This window comes from Zosterops lateralis, assembly GCF_965231275.1.
Source record: "Zosterops lateralis genome assembly, chromosome: 3".
NCBI classification, from domain to species: Eukaryota; Metazoa; Chordata; class Aves; order Passeriformes; family Zosteropidae; genus Zosterops; species Zosterops lateralis.
The window spans coordinates 46,079,238-46,095,875 of NC_139764.1; the positions used below are offsets into that span (position 1 = coordinate 46,079,238).

The window sequence follows — 16,638 nt, forward strand, 5'->3', positions numbered from 1 at the left end:
AATAAATTGCCAAGATAATGGAAACCAGTCAGTTTCTGCTTTGCTTTTGCTGAGGAAGTCATTCATTATATTCCAGCTATCCCTCTAAGGAGCATAATGAGACAAAATAAACAGAATTGTGCAACATTCACTTTGGCTATGAACCTCAGGCTCACTTCAGGATCATGTGGGTTTGGGTCAATTTTTAAAGATGATCTTCTTTTAAAATGAAATATAAAAAGGTACCAATATGGATTTTGTTTCTTCAGAAAAGAAAGGAAAAAAAGCAAATCAAAACAACAAAACAGGCTTCTGAAGCCTAACCAGAAGACTGACAGTCTAAATAAAATTACTCTCAACACATCAAATTTGGGTTTCAGTGGTTCATTCTCATAACTCTGTGGCCTCCCAAAGCACACAAGTACTCTAGTCTGCCCTAATTCATCTTCCTTTGACACTTGCCTCAAAGTACAAAATCTGTGTGTAAATCTGGTTTTTACCCATTGCTGGAAACAAATAATAATAAGTGTTTTGCTCTCAGGTGAATTTTGTCTATTGATTTTAGAGGGATTACATTTGACACTCAGTGGAAACTACAAAATCTGCTCTCTAGTGGGAGCAGATTTTTAGTGAAAGAAGGTTGGGGTTTTTTAAATGGAGGTAGATAGACATTGAACGAATTTGCCCAACAGCCAAGTTGGACTTATTATTGCTCTAATGATATAAACTCTGTCTTCTTATCATAATGAAAAATGCTTGATTTGACCATAAATTTAGTAAAACAACATTTAAAAAATTTCTTATATAAGGTAAAAAAAAATTCTTATGTGGCTCAGAAAAAAATAGCTTTCCTCAAACAGAGAAATGGTACTTTGGAAAATATTCCAAACAACAGATTGATTTTTTAAATCCAGTATGGATTTTTAAAAAACTAATAAATAAATAAGTTTCTATTTTAAAGTAATAAATTAATATGAATTTGATCATAGAACATTTGAAGTAGAAACAGTTCCTCAATGCTAATGATACAAATAGGAATATTCTTAAGGCTGCATCTGACACACTAGAACTGGGACAGTACCCTCTATGCCTCTGAACAAAAACGGAAGGTCTTGAACTCAGAAATAACTTACAAATCTCAAAGAAAAAGACAGGTCGAAAAATACAAAGTTCTGCATGATGGTCAATTTAAAAACAGAAAGCAATTTCCCAGAGCAGTATACTGAGATACAAAGTTTAAAAAAACCAAGCGCATCTACTTTGGGATTACAGCAGCAGCTGGCAGTGAAGAAGGCAGGGGCTTTAAACAATATTTACAGCCTTTGAACGTAACAATTTGAATAGCAGGCACACTTACATAAGGCCAAACTGTTATTTGTTCAATTTTCAGTTATGGTTTGTTAAAAGGATGTCCTAAAAATGGAGAGAGGAAAAAAAAAAAGCCATAAACCTCATCTGAAGCCTCTTATTTTTAAAGATTTCAAGCCCACCAGCAGCAAATTGGTACGGACAGCTCTTGCAACTTGCCTGGGTAACTTACATGCCAGAATTCTGCAGATTGATGCAAGAAATTCTGGGAGACTTTTAGAAATGAAACAAGGGAAAAGCTTTTGCTGGTTGCAAAGAGGCCCAACCCAGTACTGAGCTTCCACAGCACTTAGTGGATTCTTAGTGACACTGGCTGTTTAAAATCTCTGGCACTGAAGTGAAGCTGCTCAGGCAGGGGCATGCAGGAGAGGCTGTGGGGGGAGAAGCTGGACCCAGGTGGGACTGAAGAAAGGCTGACAGGAGAGCAGGAAGGTAGAGGCAGGGAGGCATCAGGAGCTTCAGGGCAGAAAGGGAGCTGGAAAAAGGATGGATCAAATACTCTGACAACCTGGGTAACAGTGGATGCTTAAGACGTCTGTCACTACCTCTATACAATACCATTCTCATAATTTGATTTAAATTATATGACTGGAGTACCTAATGTAGTTTGGGACACAATTTATGTCTTCTCCTCAGCTGAAGTATATTTATTAATCCTTGATATGAGATGTGTTTTATTGCTTTTCTGACACTGCCAAATTTCATCTGTCAATATTTAGGAATAAATATCAAACATCTTTTCAATTAAAATAAACACAAAGAGTTGCATTATATGAACATTTTGCTAAAATAACTCAGTCTTTGTGGGAAAACCTTTGCTGGACAACATTTAATTTTATTTGTATGCCCTCATTAACATAATAAATGGGTGTTTGAATACAATTATATCCAGCTGTGTTTTCTTTTTGTGTTGTTTTTTCAACTGTACTACCATAGTTCAAATAGTGAGATGCCTGTCAGAGTGCTCTGCTGCAAGAATCCCATTTAGTGTGTGGTATATAATTTGCATACTAATACTGTAAATAGTTTTCAAACAGATTTCCTGGAAGACTTGAGAACTCTTCTATATGTGTAAATAGAGTGCTTATTTCTTTCAGGAGTAATGTTCTGTGTGAAAACAATTTCCCCCCAACACAGATAGAGGAAAACCTTGTGACCTTCTTGAAATTATCATACAGTAAGATGCAGAATCTGGTTCTCATCAATTTTTAAATACTTTGGTGAAAAGCTGTCATACATTCACTGAGGTTTTTTCATCCATCTATTAGCATGTGCTTATCTCAAAGTACAAATGCCCCTGTATTAATTTACATCAAAGGACAGGTCAGTCCAGTCATGATAAATTCACTGTGGATATAAGTGGATACAGATAAATAATATTAAAAAATCCACATATAGAGTAATTTCAGTCCCTACTTCAATTATTGGATAAAAATGTTAGTATGAATCCCAAGCAGGACCACTTTCTACTGATGCCTGTCTAGGAGGATGGACACCAGGATTCTGCCAAGAAACACAAAAGAAGGAAGAAGCCTTGTCTGTAAGCAGAGGAAGTACCAGAACATACCTGCTTTGATCTGGCTATCACCAGCATTTGAAGCAACCACCTGAGTGGTTGAGTTAAAAAAAATTCACTTGATATTAATGTTCTATCCCTGATAACTTTGGCAGCAGTGACTAAATTAATTAAGCCCTTCTAACAGTGCTACAGTGTATTAATTTTAGGAAACCTGTAAGAGCTCTTTGGAAGAATTAATTATTTACATAAAATGGCATGCCTGAGCCATGGTACATTTCCATCCAAGCAGTGCAGAGAATGAAGTATTTATAGTCTGCTTGCTGTACAAAGTTGCCCACTCCATCCAAGTATCCTTTTTATTGCCTGGCCACATAGCCCAAATCAACAGCTGTTAATGCCTTTTTTGTATAAAAATTTCTTTGCTATGATACAATTCTAAAAAGTGCAAAACGCTCAACAGAGAGTAAATTAATATTTATAATTAGGTCAGCTGAAGTTTTGATGGCTTTTATTTTTTTCTTTCTCAAAGAAGATGGCAATTTAACTGTGAATCTACTTAAGCCAAAATAACCAGAAGTTCTCTTGTATCTGAGACAAATATACCCCTGTATGTGGGAGGGAATAAGCCTGTGCATTCCCATAGGCTGGGAAGTGTCTGTCTGTATTGCTGCTCTGTAGGAAACGAGCTGAAGGAGAAGCTGAGCATGAGTCAGCACTATCTCTTTGCAGCAATGCAGACAAACCACGTACCCAGCTGCACTAGCAGCAGCTTAGCCAGCACAGGCAAAGCATTTATTCCTTTCTACTCAGCATCACAAGGAAACTTCTGGAACACCAAGACTAATTTTGAGCCCCACAAACAACACAAGAAGTATATTTCAAATGAGAAAATTCAGTGGAGGAACTGACTTGCTTTATGCTTGCAAAAGGGGAAAGCTAACCACTGCTTTTTGTGCCTACAGGGGGACTTAGAGAGAGAGAGACCTTTTCCAAAGGTACACTGTGGAAGGACAGGAGACAGTAATCTGAAATTGCAGCAGAGGAATTTCCAGTCAGCTGTAAAACAATATACTTAACAATAAAAATAGGAGAGGCTGCGCAATGTCCATCCTTGGTGATTTTCAAAGCTTGTTTAACCCAAGAGCCTGGACAATCTTATTCGCCTTAGAAATCAGCACTGGTTTGAGCAGGAAGTTGGACTAGAAGACCTCCAGAGGTCCCTCTCAGCCTATACTTCTGTGGTGCAGCCTACTCTTCACATGCTGCAGGGAGTGAAATTCAAATAATCCATTTTACAGAACACTCCAGTCAAGTATTCACACTGGTGTGAAATTCATCTCTCTGCCTTCCCCACCCTACAACAGCAGAGTGGAAACAAGACTGGTATTTGTTTCCTTACTGCTGCCCCTGCCCTGCAGCAGCCTGTGGTGCTTTCTCAACCCATACAAACCAACCTCGGGTTGATTTAAAGAAATGTAATTTCATAGTCTCTTTAGCTAAAAATACATAGGTGCTATTTAAAATAATTACCTCATTTCAATATGCACACCCATAAATTCAGAGTTCATTAAAGCAGTAAATATTTAGGTAGATTGATTCACATACTTTATGCAATTTCATTGCATTTCAGTGTCAATACACTGTAAAATAGATTATTTTTTTTCTTTTTTGCAGGCATGGGCTAAATTGTTAAGTGTAATTGCAAAATACTAAATTTCAAGATCTCCAGGCTTTCAGGATTTAAAGACTTTAAATTTAAATTATGGACTGGGTACAAACATGACAGGTCATCTCTTTCACTGGAAAGGATAAAGTCAGATAAGACACACGAACATAAAGAAAAAGTAGAGATTGAAATCTTTCTTTTACATCATGTGAAATCGAAGATTATCACAAAAAAATAAGCTTAAAATTTGAAATTTTCTGAGTGTAAAATATTTGAGTTGGATTCTGCAACAATCTATTCTGCTATTTCTGTCATTGCTGCTATTCCTGTAATTTTTCTAGGAGTCTTCTAACCCTCAAGAGTAACTATTCAAATCATTTGTTAAAGTAGAGAAAAGAAGCTAATTAGGCAATGAGTGATAAGCAGAACAGCATAGTTAATTTTTATTTGTAGGTTTTCTATTCCAGTTTACTTGTGCAGCTATCTAAACAGTGCACAGTTAAAAATCAAGGGGAGAAGATTATAAAAAAGAAATGGAAGATTACGAAATAAAGGAATAAGAAAAAAAAATCAGTGCCACTCGGCTGGAAAAAATCAAAGGAGTTACTAGCTGGAAAAATACCCAGTTTGACTCTGGTAATGTGGGAAAGATTGTTTTTTTCATACATAGTCTAGCATCAAAGGAGACATTAAAATCCTATATTGAGTAAGTTGTCAGTAATGGCTAAAACTGAGGCTCTCATAAAGAAAAACACAGGCTACATTCTCCTGCACTGCACCAATTTTTCATTTTACTGAGATGGAAGTTATTCGAGTGTGCAGAATCCACTAAGGCTTACAAGGAAAAGTTGAGGTTTAAGTAATGATTATCACTGTATTCTGGGATTTTACCTCATTTTACACAATTCAGGGTCAACAAATAAAGAGGCTTTTCCAGTGGAAGAGCTGCACTATTAAAAACTTTGCTGGTATGCTGGTACAATAGAAAGTCTCACAGGAACATTCCAAATATACTGAGTACAAGCAGTCAGGTCTTTTAACATGATTTGGAAAAATGGCTGTTACCTTAAGGTCCAGTCAAAGGACAGCAAAATTTCAAATCCAGATAAAAATTTCAGAAAATGCACTTTTTAAAAATGTAGCTCACTGTATAATTAGAGATCTGTGAACCTCAACAAGTGATGAAAAAAATTAACCCAGAAGCCATAGCTGTCAGAACCTGCAAATCTGTAGGGCTGTGCACTGGTAGTGCTGATAGAGGAGATCTCAGCAGCCCCTGTGATACCACCCAAGGTGGAAAAGACAAACCAGGGATCACAGGGACTGGGCTACAGGAACCACTTCCTTTGGGTTAGAAAAAGATACTGTTATTTAAAACTGCAGAACCTAATCACGGGCTTGGTTAATTTACAATCAACTAGGTGTACCTAATCTGAAACACTCTTATGAACTTTATGATCCTCCCTGAAAGCGTATGTTTTAATTACTATTTCTATTTGGTTCAGCAGTTCCGTGAAAATAACTCTGAGAAATCAAGTGTGTGAGCACTAAGAGTTGACAACACCTCTAGTAACAAGATCCCAGTAGATCAGCAAATGTGTCTGAAGAAAGAGGGAAAATATTATTCTAAGTATTATGACACAAGTGGTGGATTTTATTTTTTCATTATGCAGCATAATCCCATAACTACAAACTCTAAACTAAATTGGATGGGTCTAGCTACTTAATAGTTGTATTATATAATGTTATAGTACTAAGAGTTTCATACACACATACAGTAGTATAAAATATGAAATTATCATAACATATGATAATATATACAGTCCAAGTTTCTGCACAAATAATTTTAGCACAACTATCTGAAAACATGCCCTTTTGATTCAGTTGTGTGACTGACAAACAAGCAGTGTGACTGGAATTCCAACACCTGCTGTTAAATCACAGTGCTTTTGTGGAGGTCCCACTTGCATTATAGTTCTAATAAGAAGCAAACACAGAAAGACTAATATTGGAAATACAGTCCAACAGCCATGGTAACCGCAAATGTAAATTGTAATAAATGGGTGAGTTTGATGACTACTTTGAAAAGAGCTCCTATCAAGACTTCACCTCTAGACAACTCCAGACCAAACTTCTGTAATTAGCTCATGATGTTGCTAGATTTTCCTTTTTTCTAGCAGACTCTTGTCTGTTAGAAACTGTCCCCTCTCAGAAATACAGCTGTATCTTTCAATTACCACCTATGAAACACAATTTTTAGGAAGCAAATGCCAAGATTGTTCTCAATTATAGATTCTGTACAAGCATATTTTATTTCTAGAGGCATCATAAATTTGCTAGATAATCAGGGCAAAGTTATTAAAACTTGTTTTTTCTACTGACTCATTAGATATTTTCAATATCTACAGTCTTTTCATTATGTATGTGTTATGCTTCTAAACACTATCTTTTTTGGAACTCAGGATAGGGTAAATAATTGCAATGTATGGATTCAGTGTGACACCAAAGTAAGTGAATACAACTTGGAACTGGACTTGCATAGAACAACCTCAAATTTGTTCATATTTATTAATACAAATCTATTTTTAAAGCATGCAATACAGAAAATCTGTCAATATGCTGCAAATATACCTGAAAATAGTGATCTACAGTCAAGTAGGATAGTGGAAACAAATTAGTTGTACATAGCTTAACTGCTAAAACCAGGTATCAGCTGATAATAATGTAAAACTTACTGGCTTTTAATGAAGTAAATAAAAGCTTTTCATTTTCTCTTATTGGTTTATTCAGCTGATATTTCAGGCCACAGAATGTTCAATGCAAAATCTTATTGAGCTTCTTCCTTCAAATGAAGGGATTGTCTTAATTCATACAGGTTAATAAAAACTTTGTTAGGATTAAGTGTTTTCTTCAGTTGAAGGTTTTAGTAGAGAATTACGCCGATAGCATAGAATGAATTTAAATTCTTAGTGCTTATCCTCAATAGCTGATTTCATTTTGACTCGTTAAAAAAGAGAAATAAATAATAAAAAGTTAAAGACTTATTTCTTAAACTAAAATGAATGAGCAATAAACTTTTCTGTGTCATACACTAGAAATATATTGATGGAGAAATAATGAATTTTGTATTTATGCATAAGTTAAACATACTGTAGAGAGCCCCACACAGAGGCCAGAAAACTTATCATTGGACCAATCAGTAAAATCAATACATTCTTTATTTAAGGTTTGATTGGGGGATCACTGACTATTACCATAATAACAGTAGTTCCACTGTTGTTCTGCAATGGACCCATCAAAACACAGAAAGGTGTGCAGTTGATGGATAAAAGATCAACTTATGAGCTGTTTCTCTTATTTGGACAAGACAAATGAGGTTCAAACACCATCAGATAAAGGAGACACATTTGATCAATTAGTTTGATCAAACTTTAATTATGTTTGCAGCAAAACACAGAGGATTTTCAAACTAAGGGATGTGCAGTCTCAATATACTTTAGGATCACTTAAAATTTCAAAGATTTTTGGCATCTTTCCAAAATAAAGAAACCTATACTGCACCAATTTCCACTTTATACTTTTTTGTCTTCTCAAACTAGAGTTCAGATCTTTTCCCTGAGTAGTGTCAGGCACACAAGGAATTCCACTCGCTGTGCAAATGGAAGCCCTGTTTGAAACAGGAGAGACACAGAGAAATTTTCAAGGAATATAATGCTAATAAATGAAATGTATCCATAGGAGACAGAACATCTTGAACCATGACAGTGATTCTCATGTTCTCACATACTTGGTTTTTTTAAGGACAGATGTTGTTAAAAGCTGAGCTTTCACCTTAGGAGAACAGGATTTGATCATTAAAAAAAAATAGTAAGTCTGTGTGTTAAAGAATTACATAATATGCAAAATGCATAAGAAAAGGATGTTAAAATTTATTTCTTGAGAGAAGTCATATGAAATTGAACAAGAAGCTGTACCCAAGAAAATACTACTGTGATGAAGTTCTATACTTAATTCAAGTTGACTAAATTTCTAATTAGTTTTAATTTATGATATACCATTTCAGTTTTGTAGTGACTGGTTTTCAGAACCAGAAATTTTTGCACAGAAATTAGAATCATTGTATTTATTCAAGTGGAGTTTTAGTAATTTTAATTTTACTTAAGGCTGTATTAAAATGATTTTTGTATATGTGATCTTATATATATATAAGAATCCAGAATCTGTATTTGTATTTGTATATGTGAAGATATCCAGTATCCACTATTGCAGAAGGAAACCTTTAAAATTTATCTGTTTTGTTGCCCCTTGTGCTAAATAGTTAGATTCATTATTGCTTTCTCAATATTTTCTTTTACCCCAAAAGGCAGGAGACTGCTGGTTTACAGATTCCATACAGAAGAAATTTAGGTTATTCACTTGAAAATAAGTGGCAACAGAAAAGCCTAACGTCTCTGAAAATGTTGATGGCAAATATAGGTGACATTTAGAAATTGATTATATGCCTTTTGACTTACAAGATGATCTTTGACAAAATGCTTTGGATTAAAGTAGCAAATTTAATTCCCACAGACACAAAGATCAATAAACGCTGCACTTATAAAAAAAATTCCTTATATTTACTTTTTCAGGTTACTTTCCTAGTTTCACATAGAACTGGATCTTACTCAAAACCATATTGTCATATCATTTTTCTTGGTGTCCTTCCACCATCTCATCAATTAACTATTTCACAGCTTGTGACCTCTCAATTTTAACTTCCAAAAATTTGTTATGTTGCACTGTTGCAAGAAATTTTGTGCTTTTTTTCCACATCCATCCCATCTTTACTTAAGTATAGACTAAATAAAAATGCTAAATAATGTGAGTACAAAATCTTCTATGAAGGTCTTAGTTAGCAGGCCAGCTAGAGGGTTTATAAATATATGCCTCAACTACACGCAAGTATGGATCATAATCATTATAAACATTTTTTAAAATTGAAGCATTGTACAAGGCTTTGTTTCTTCACCAGAAGGGCAATTATCTAAGAATGACAATTCCTGGTTTGGCTGCATTCCCTGTCTGCTGTAAAGGTAACTCCTTTGTAAGGATATATGGTCAAACAGGTGCAAAAGAAGACATGAAAATTATATGTATCATTATTATACATATATATATATGTATGTATATGTATATATCACTAGAGAAGTTGGATGGCATGATTCAAATTTGCTTTCTGAAGATGTTTAAAAATTTTCTGAAAATATTATGAAAAAGCAGAGAGAAGTGTTCTCTGGCTAAACAAGTGACTGGCCCAGGAAAGTGTAACATTGAGTGTGAAAAGCAGGTGTGTGTGCACCATCTTATCCAAGGTAAATTCACTGTTTTGACAAGTCTCTGAGGCTGATCTTGAAGGATAGAATGAAATAATCATTAAAATACAGAAGAACTCACTGCTTGGCCCTCAACACCTGGGAATGTTACCTGCCAGGTCAGATGTCAAGGGTCATCTTCAAACCACATAAAATACAATTAAAAAAATAAACAGAGAAAATTAAATTTATGGACTTAGAGACTCATAAAAAGAGAGAGAAGCATAGGGTGTGGGATGTGTGACAAAGTTTTAAATATTTGAAGAACACTGTTTTCCTAGTTTGGTCCTAGGAAACAATAGCAAGGAACACCCAAATCCAGAAATTACACATATTTCTGAATTTTACAACAGTGAATTATTATAAACCCACCCTTGCTCTTAATATTACTGCTTGTCCTTAGTAGACATACTCACTCCAGATACTTCACTGTCCTGTATCAAATCACAGAAATACTGCTGTTGTTTTTCATAAAATCATAGAATCATTTATGTAAGAATAGACCTTGAAGGTCATCAAGCCTGACCCTTATCAATATTTTATATCCATTTTTTTTTTCCCAAAGGACCCAATTAATCACCATAATCCAGCAAACCAGTAACAGCAATGGGAATAGAAGTCCTGTGGATTGGGTTTACCCAGGTTATAAATGGCAGAATGGAAGAACTGGCTCACACTTTGACTCATGCTCATGCTTTACCAAATCACAGTATGACTAAACCACAGCCAGTGTTTAAACTTCAGAGAGGGACACACGCCAATGCAGTTTTCTAGCACTTCTGATGCATATTTCCCATCTTCATTTTAAATAGAACTGCACAGAAACCTGCTAAATGTGACTGCAATACAACCAACATGGACAGTTGGCAAAGGTCAGAGAAGCATTGGAAAAAATGAAATGATTTTTCAAGTTTTTAGAGTTACAAAGTATACAGGTAACTTTCAAAAGAAAAAGATGATTCCCCCATTAGCTCCTGAATCAATCTGAATCTCAGCAAGTATCCAAAAGGCCTTTTTTACTGCATGAATGTATAACTCAGGAAGAAAAGAGAATAATTTGTAGCAGCAAGACATCAGCCATCTCATTCATTACCTAAAAGAGTTAATTCTACAGCAAGCCACAGCTACTTTGCTCTGACTGTATTTTGCGTGGGTCTGAGAATGTTTCAGAGGATTTACTGCTTTAGTACCTGTTTGTCCTTTTTTAAAAAGTGTAAGATTATGGGGTTTAAAAAGAGATAATAATTCAGGAAAGCCAAAACCAGTTCTCTTTCAAAGATTTTAATAAGCAGCATGAGATTTCTTTTTGATCAAAAGCAGCTTCTCAATTTCTTTTTCCGGAAAGTAATGCACTTCCTCAATTTATTGTGTCTTGTTATTGTTTTTGAGTAACACCTTAATCCTCCTAACCAATTTTTGCTTATTATTTTCACAGTCTGTTATCAATAGAAATTTCAAAAATATGAAAATAATACACTTTCTAGGCAGATGAAAAGAAGAGAAATATTTTTAATGTATGTTTATTCTGCCATCAAAAAGAGTACTGCATCACTATATATGAATAATACTAATCTCAGACCTATGCCAGATACTGGTTTTACCTTAGAAATAAAGCATGGCCTGTTGCTCAGGATTGCAAAGGAGTTTATACAGCTCTCCCTGACACAAATTTCCCTGGTTTTACTATGGCTGGTATCCGAATCAGTAAAATTAAGCTGTGTTTGGGAATGTCTCTGCAGGCTGCAGTTATCTATACCTGAAGCTCAGCCATACTCTTTTTACATAAGATTTAAGATCCTATGTAAAGCAAAGATCTTTTTACATAAAGCAGGGATTGGAATTTACAAAAATGACCAAGATTGCATTCCACATACCCTGAAATACACATAACAACCCTCATTCTCCCTCCCCCCCCCAAAAAAACCCCAAAACACCACCACAGGGAAACATCAATTAAATAAATATTGGAGTGGAAACTAAACAGTGAGACAACAACACTGTTCTCTTAACTGTCTCTCAGAAGAAAACTGTAGAATAGATGATTATTTTAATAAAACCTTCCAAACCAAATTCTTCTGGCTCATCTCCAAGCATCATCTCAGTGTGAAGACCTAGGAAAAAATTATGGGCCAGCCAATCAAAAGTAACAGCCATTATGACTTTCAAGAATTTGTCTGTCCCTCAGACTGTGACATAAATCTTCTAGAACTTCTGTAATCACCTGAGGGTTGCCTTTGTCTTGGGACCTATGAAACAAAGGTGTTTTTTGAGGCAAATCCTCTTTACATGTCCAACTTTGGTTCATTTCATTAGTCACAGTGATGTCTCTGATACTTCATCATCGTCCTTTTCTGCATCGCCATTCTCCTGGCCCCACTGCCATACAGCTATCCTCATGCCTCCCATTCCTGTAATGTCCTGCTGCACTGTCCTTTAGGAATGATGGCTTGCTTCCCTCTTCTGCTCCTTTCATCAACTTAAAGTTGAAATATAATGCAAATTTAATATTTATAGTTTATATTTTACATGTGAATCTTCTGTATCAGTACTGTAGCTGGGTAGATAACAAATAAAGCAATAAACCAACTAAGGATCAGGACACCTGCAAGAATACCCTTAAAAATACTTATTATCAACCAAACAAACCAACAAAAAATAATGAAACATTTGATCCTCAAAACTTGTTTTCAGTTAAAAAAAATTTCATCTGGGTGGATTTCAAACTATGTTGTCACTACCACTAGCCTCTGAATTTTTATCAAAAGTGAAACACTTTAAATAAAAATAAGCACTATACACAGATTCTCACCCAAACATTACCTCAAAAAACTATTTTAAAAATTTAGCTCTCCAGAGTTGCAGCAGCATTTCTGTAAGTTTTTGGAAGGCCTTTGGGGGGCTTGAAAATCCATTACAAATTGTAATTTAGCTCTAGCATTACCCTTCTCTTTTCAGTTTGTTTGTGTTTTATCTTTTGTTCTTTTCAAAAGAAGTGTCTGGCTTTTACTGTGACAGTAAATTCATAACGGTGTTTTCAAAAATAGTATTTCAGTGGCTCTTCAGAGGAGCAGTGTAGCCAATTCCATTCATCTATTTATATCTTCTAAAGCCAGGAGTCTGCATTGCTGACTGTAAGCCAGTCCTTGGCCTCTGATATTTCCTAGGTATGTTTACAGCCAGATTAAAAACATCTGCTGGACCAGGCAGATTTATCCACAGTCCAGCCAAAGCTCTTAATCAGATTCAACTTCCTCTTGTCCTGGTCCCTTCTACTCTCTTGAAGCTTCAACAATTCATCTCTTCCAAACCTGAGAATAACATTTCATTCTCAGATTCAAAACCTTTAGATCCATTTCTGCAGCAAATATAAAAGCTCTCTGCTCCTTCACAGGTCTCAAGTCCACAGATATTTTGTATTTATTCTCTATGCAGCTTCAATCTACATCAGATGGAAAATTGCTTTCTTTCTCCTTCCTTGTTTCATGTCAGTGATTAGGCAATAATGTTCCAGTCTTTTTGCATCTATTTCCTGCGGTTGGAATCTTTCACGTCAAGTTATTTTTGCTACCTGACATTCTAAATCCTATCCAAAAGTACATTTCTTCTACGATTGCTTCAGTTGAAGCTGACCATCTTCAAGTTTATTATTTTTTATTTAAACTCTCTCATTGCATTCTACTCTTCCACACATGTCATTACCTAATTTTACTTCCCCCACTAAAAGTAGTTTTCCCCAGTGTCAGAGCAAAAGATATAATTCATATATTATTTCACTGATAATGATACCAAAAACTGCATAAACAAAAAAGGAAAGCTTAACTCTAGGCAAGGGAAACCAATATTGCTCTGTAGTAAAGCAAAAAATATGTACAGTTTAATTGGAATCATTGCAACAATCGACATTTTTTTCACAATTTTAGCGCTCCAATATAGTTGAGTATGTCAGAAACTTTCTTTTTTAAAGTTTTGTTTCAGATGGACTTTGACAAAGCACTCACACAAATCTTGTTTAGACAGTGTGTGACTCCCACAGCTCAAAGCCATCATCTAACCTTTATGTACTTCAAAAATAACTTGGAAATAAAACTAGAGTGAAGTTAAAAGGCTTAGCAAGCAAAAAAGCAGACTCAAAAAGAAAAATAGTCAGACTTATTTAAGGGTATTTTTAGTTATGCTGATAATTTAGGTTGTGTGACTCATACCCCAGAAAACCTTTGAGATGATAATAGTCAAAGACAGGTACCTTTTGATTCAAGAAACCAGGCACAACACATCTATTCACTAAAAATAATTAACTGGATGCACACACATTTGAAGTCTACAATATCAGATTCATTTAAACTCTAGATCCTAAAAAGAGGGAGGTTAGCCCAAATCCCTCACCCTGCTGCTCTTTTACTTTCCCCAGGCTACCCCAAAGCTTCACAGAAGCTGACATTTACCAGCAGCCCTGCTCACAGACCCAGCAGCCCCACCAGCACTCACCACCGGACGGTGCACATCCCAAAATGCTCGCTCCTGACTGTCAAGGATCTTCCTCTCTATCTTGTCTCTCTTCTTGTCAACCCTGTCAATGTCATAGGATATTTAAAAGAAACAGTGTTGAGGACAGTAATTTCAAACATAAAATGTGTCCAACCACTTTCTCCCTCCCTCCCTCCCATCAAAAAGCATGCAAAAAAAAACCCCTGCTCATCTCCAAAGGAACTTACTTTGCTTGTGCTTCAGCTTGCATAAAAATAAACTCCCACTTCCGAGCAAAAGCTCGCTGTAGCCTGGCCAAACTCTCCTGAAAATACATTACAATTTTAGTGGGTTAGGTTGCAAGTTATTCACTCTTTGATAGTTCCTGGCTTTATCTTTCCCTCCTCACCTCACCCCTCACCAAGATGCAATACAAGTCATGATATTTGTGTCAGTGTAAATGGACCTTCCTTATCTGATAAAAAGATTTTTCTTGACATCAAATGAGATGGAATACTTTAGAATGCCTCAACTATTTTAGTTTTGAAACTCTGATAAAAAGGGTATATGCATCCTTCAGCAGTACATGAGATTTCTAAAACATTTTTATATACTACGTGCTCTCTTAGCAATTTTGAAATAGTACAAAGAAATATCCTTGTTTTGAAAGTATGTAATAATGAAAGATAACAGCAGTTATCTCCATACTGGATGATCCACATGACAATTCCTCATCAGTCATCTATGCAAATGGTTTCCACTGAACAGTGCTGGCTGCCATTTTTGGTAGTATAGCCAAACCTCCCCAGCAATCCTCATTTTTAAAAATGCAGACTAATGTTCTTCAATACTGTACAGGAAATACATCTATCCTACAGCCTACTAATAATAACAGGAAGCAAATTTCTAAAATCATTCGAAAATTCTTTCTTCCATTGACAATGGAACATTTTCACTGTCTTCAACAGAGCTTTTAAAATCTCTTCCCAGCTTAAACAGCAGCAGTATGCAGTCTTCTTAACAAAAAATGTGTTGTTTTTTACTATATTTCTATGCACTGCAAATTTATCTCCGTGCCATACTCACTGAAAATGAAGACTACAGAAAGAGCAGACTTCCTAGAGACCTTGTCAATACCAGAAAAGGCTCTCCTGGTTTGTACACTGAAGGGGAGTTTTCTAAGGCATGTGAGTATAAAATTACGCATACCCCACAGTGCATTACACTGAAAAACAAGCTCGTGCCAGAAGAAGCAATAGAGTGTCAGCGTGGTGCTGTGCCTGGAGTATCTGGTGTGTTGAGTATCTGGCTGACTATCCTGCTAGCAGGTCACAGAAGCACAGCTGGACAGCTTTCAGCACAGAGACAGGGCTGTTTGTGAATTTTATGTTGACATACTGATGAAAAATTCAGGAACTTCTCAGGGGTACAGTTGGAATTCAGGACATCTCTCTCCTTATTGAATTCCATTCTCATCAGCTAATCCAACATCCTGTTTTCAGGCTCTTCCTGGCCCCAATTATCTTACCTTGCCCGAGGCACAGCACAACTGTCAGGGAGTAGGAATGCCTCTAGTCTGCCCTTCTTTGCCTCTCATCTAGCTGATGGGAAAAGGCTCAAGTGTCAGCATCACTTATAGAGAATGAGATTTACATTTCTACATCTATCAAGAGCTTTTGGAAATGTTGTCAGGGATCCTTCGTTCAAGCCTTAAATGCTGTAGAGAACAACTGCTTCCAAACACTCATTGTGTAGCTGGGATTTGTGAAGATATTTGTGATCCTGGCATGGGGATCTGAGCAGAGTAAGATTAGAGATGGACTGTAATATCAACCTTTGTCCAGTTAGCCTTCACTATTGTCTCTCAAACACCATTTAAGACTACTGAACAGTGTTAGACCCACAAGCTGGAAGAACTGAATAACTAATAGACTTTCACATATAATGCCCATAATTCTCATACTTAACATTATTCCATGGGCTCATTAGGTGCAGCAGAGAAATTTACTTTTTGCCAGGTACTTACAGCTTCATAGTCTGCTAGTTCTAGCCTCGCTTTGTTTTGCATTGTCCGCTTGCAGAGGTAAACAGCTGGAACAGAATAAAATAACACAGAATTTGCTATGATCTCACAAACACAGCAGATCAGAAATAAAAGCTTCACATCTGGTTTAAAGCTAGCTTTTTTTGCTTGATTTCTCCCTTTGCTCTAGAAAGCTTTAAATATGGGATCAATGCTACCAGTATTGTACTGAAATGATGGATCAGATACAGAGGTTCATTAAATAATT

At 35.9% G+C, this 16,638-nt stretch overlaps 1 protein-coding gene across 5 annotated transcripts in view; it reads right to left on the reverse strand.

The window, feature by feature from the left end:
* RGS7 (regulator of G protein signaling 7) overlaps positions 1–16,638 on the reverse strand; it is a 235,474-nt gene that overhangs the window by 25,754 nt on the left and 193,082 nt on the right. For all 5 annotated transcript variants that reach the window (XM_083857586.1, XM_083857588.1, XM_083857585.1 and 2 more), the window contains exons 7-9: positions 16,374–16,438; positions 14,596–14,672; positions 14,369–14,450 (exon numbers count right to left, since the gene is read on the reverse strand). In XM_083857586.1, the coding sequence (XP_083713712.1) occupies positions 14,369–14,450; positions 14,596–14,672; positions 16,374–16,438 (224 nt within the window). The remainder of the gene's footprint in view (positions 1–14,368; positions 14,451–14,595; positions 14,673–16,373; positions 16,439–16,638) is intronic.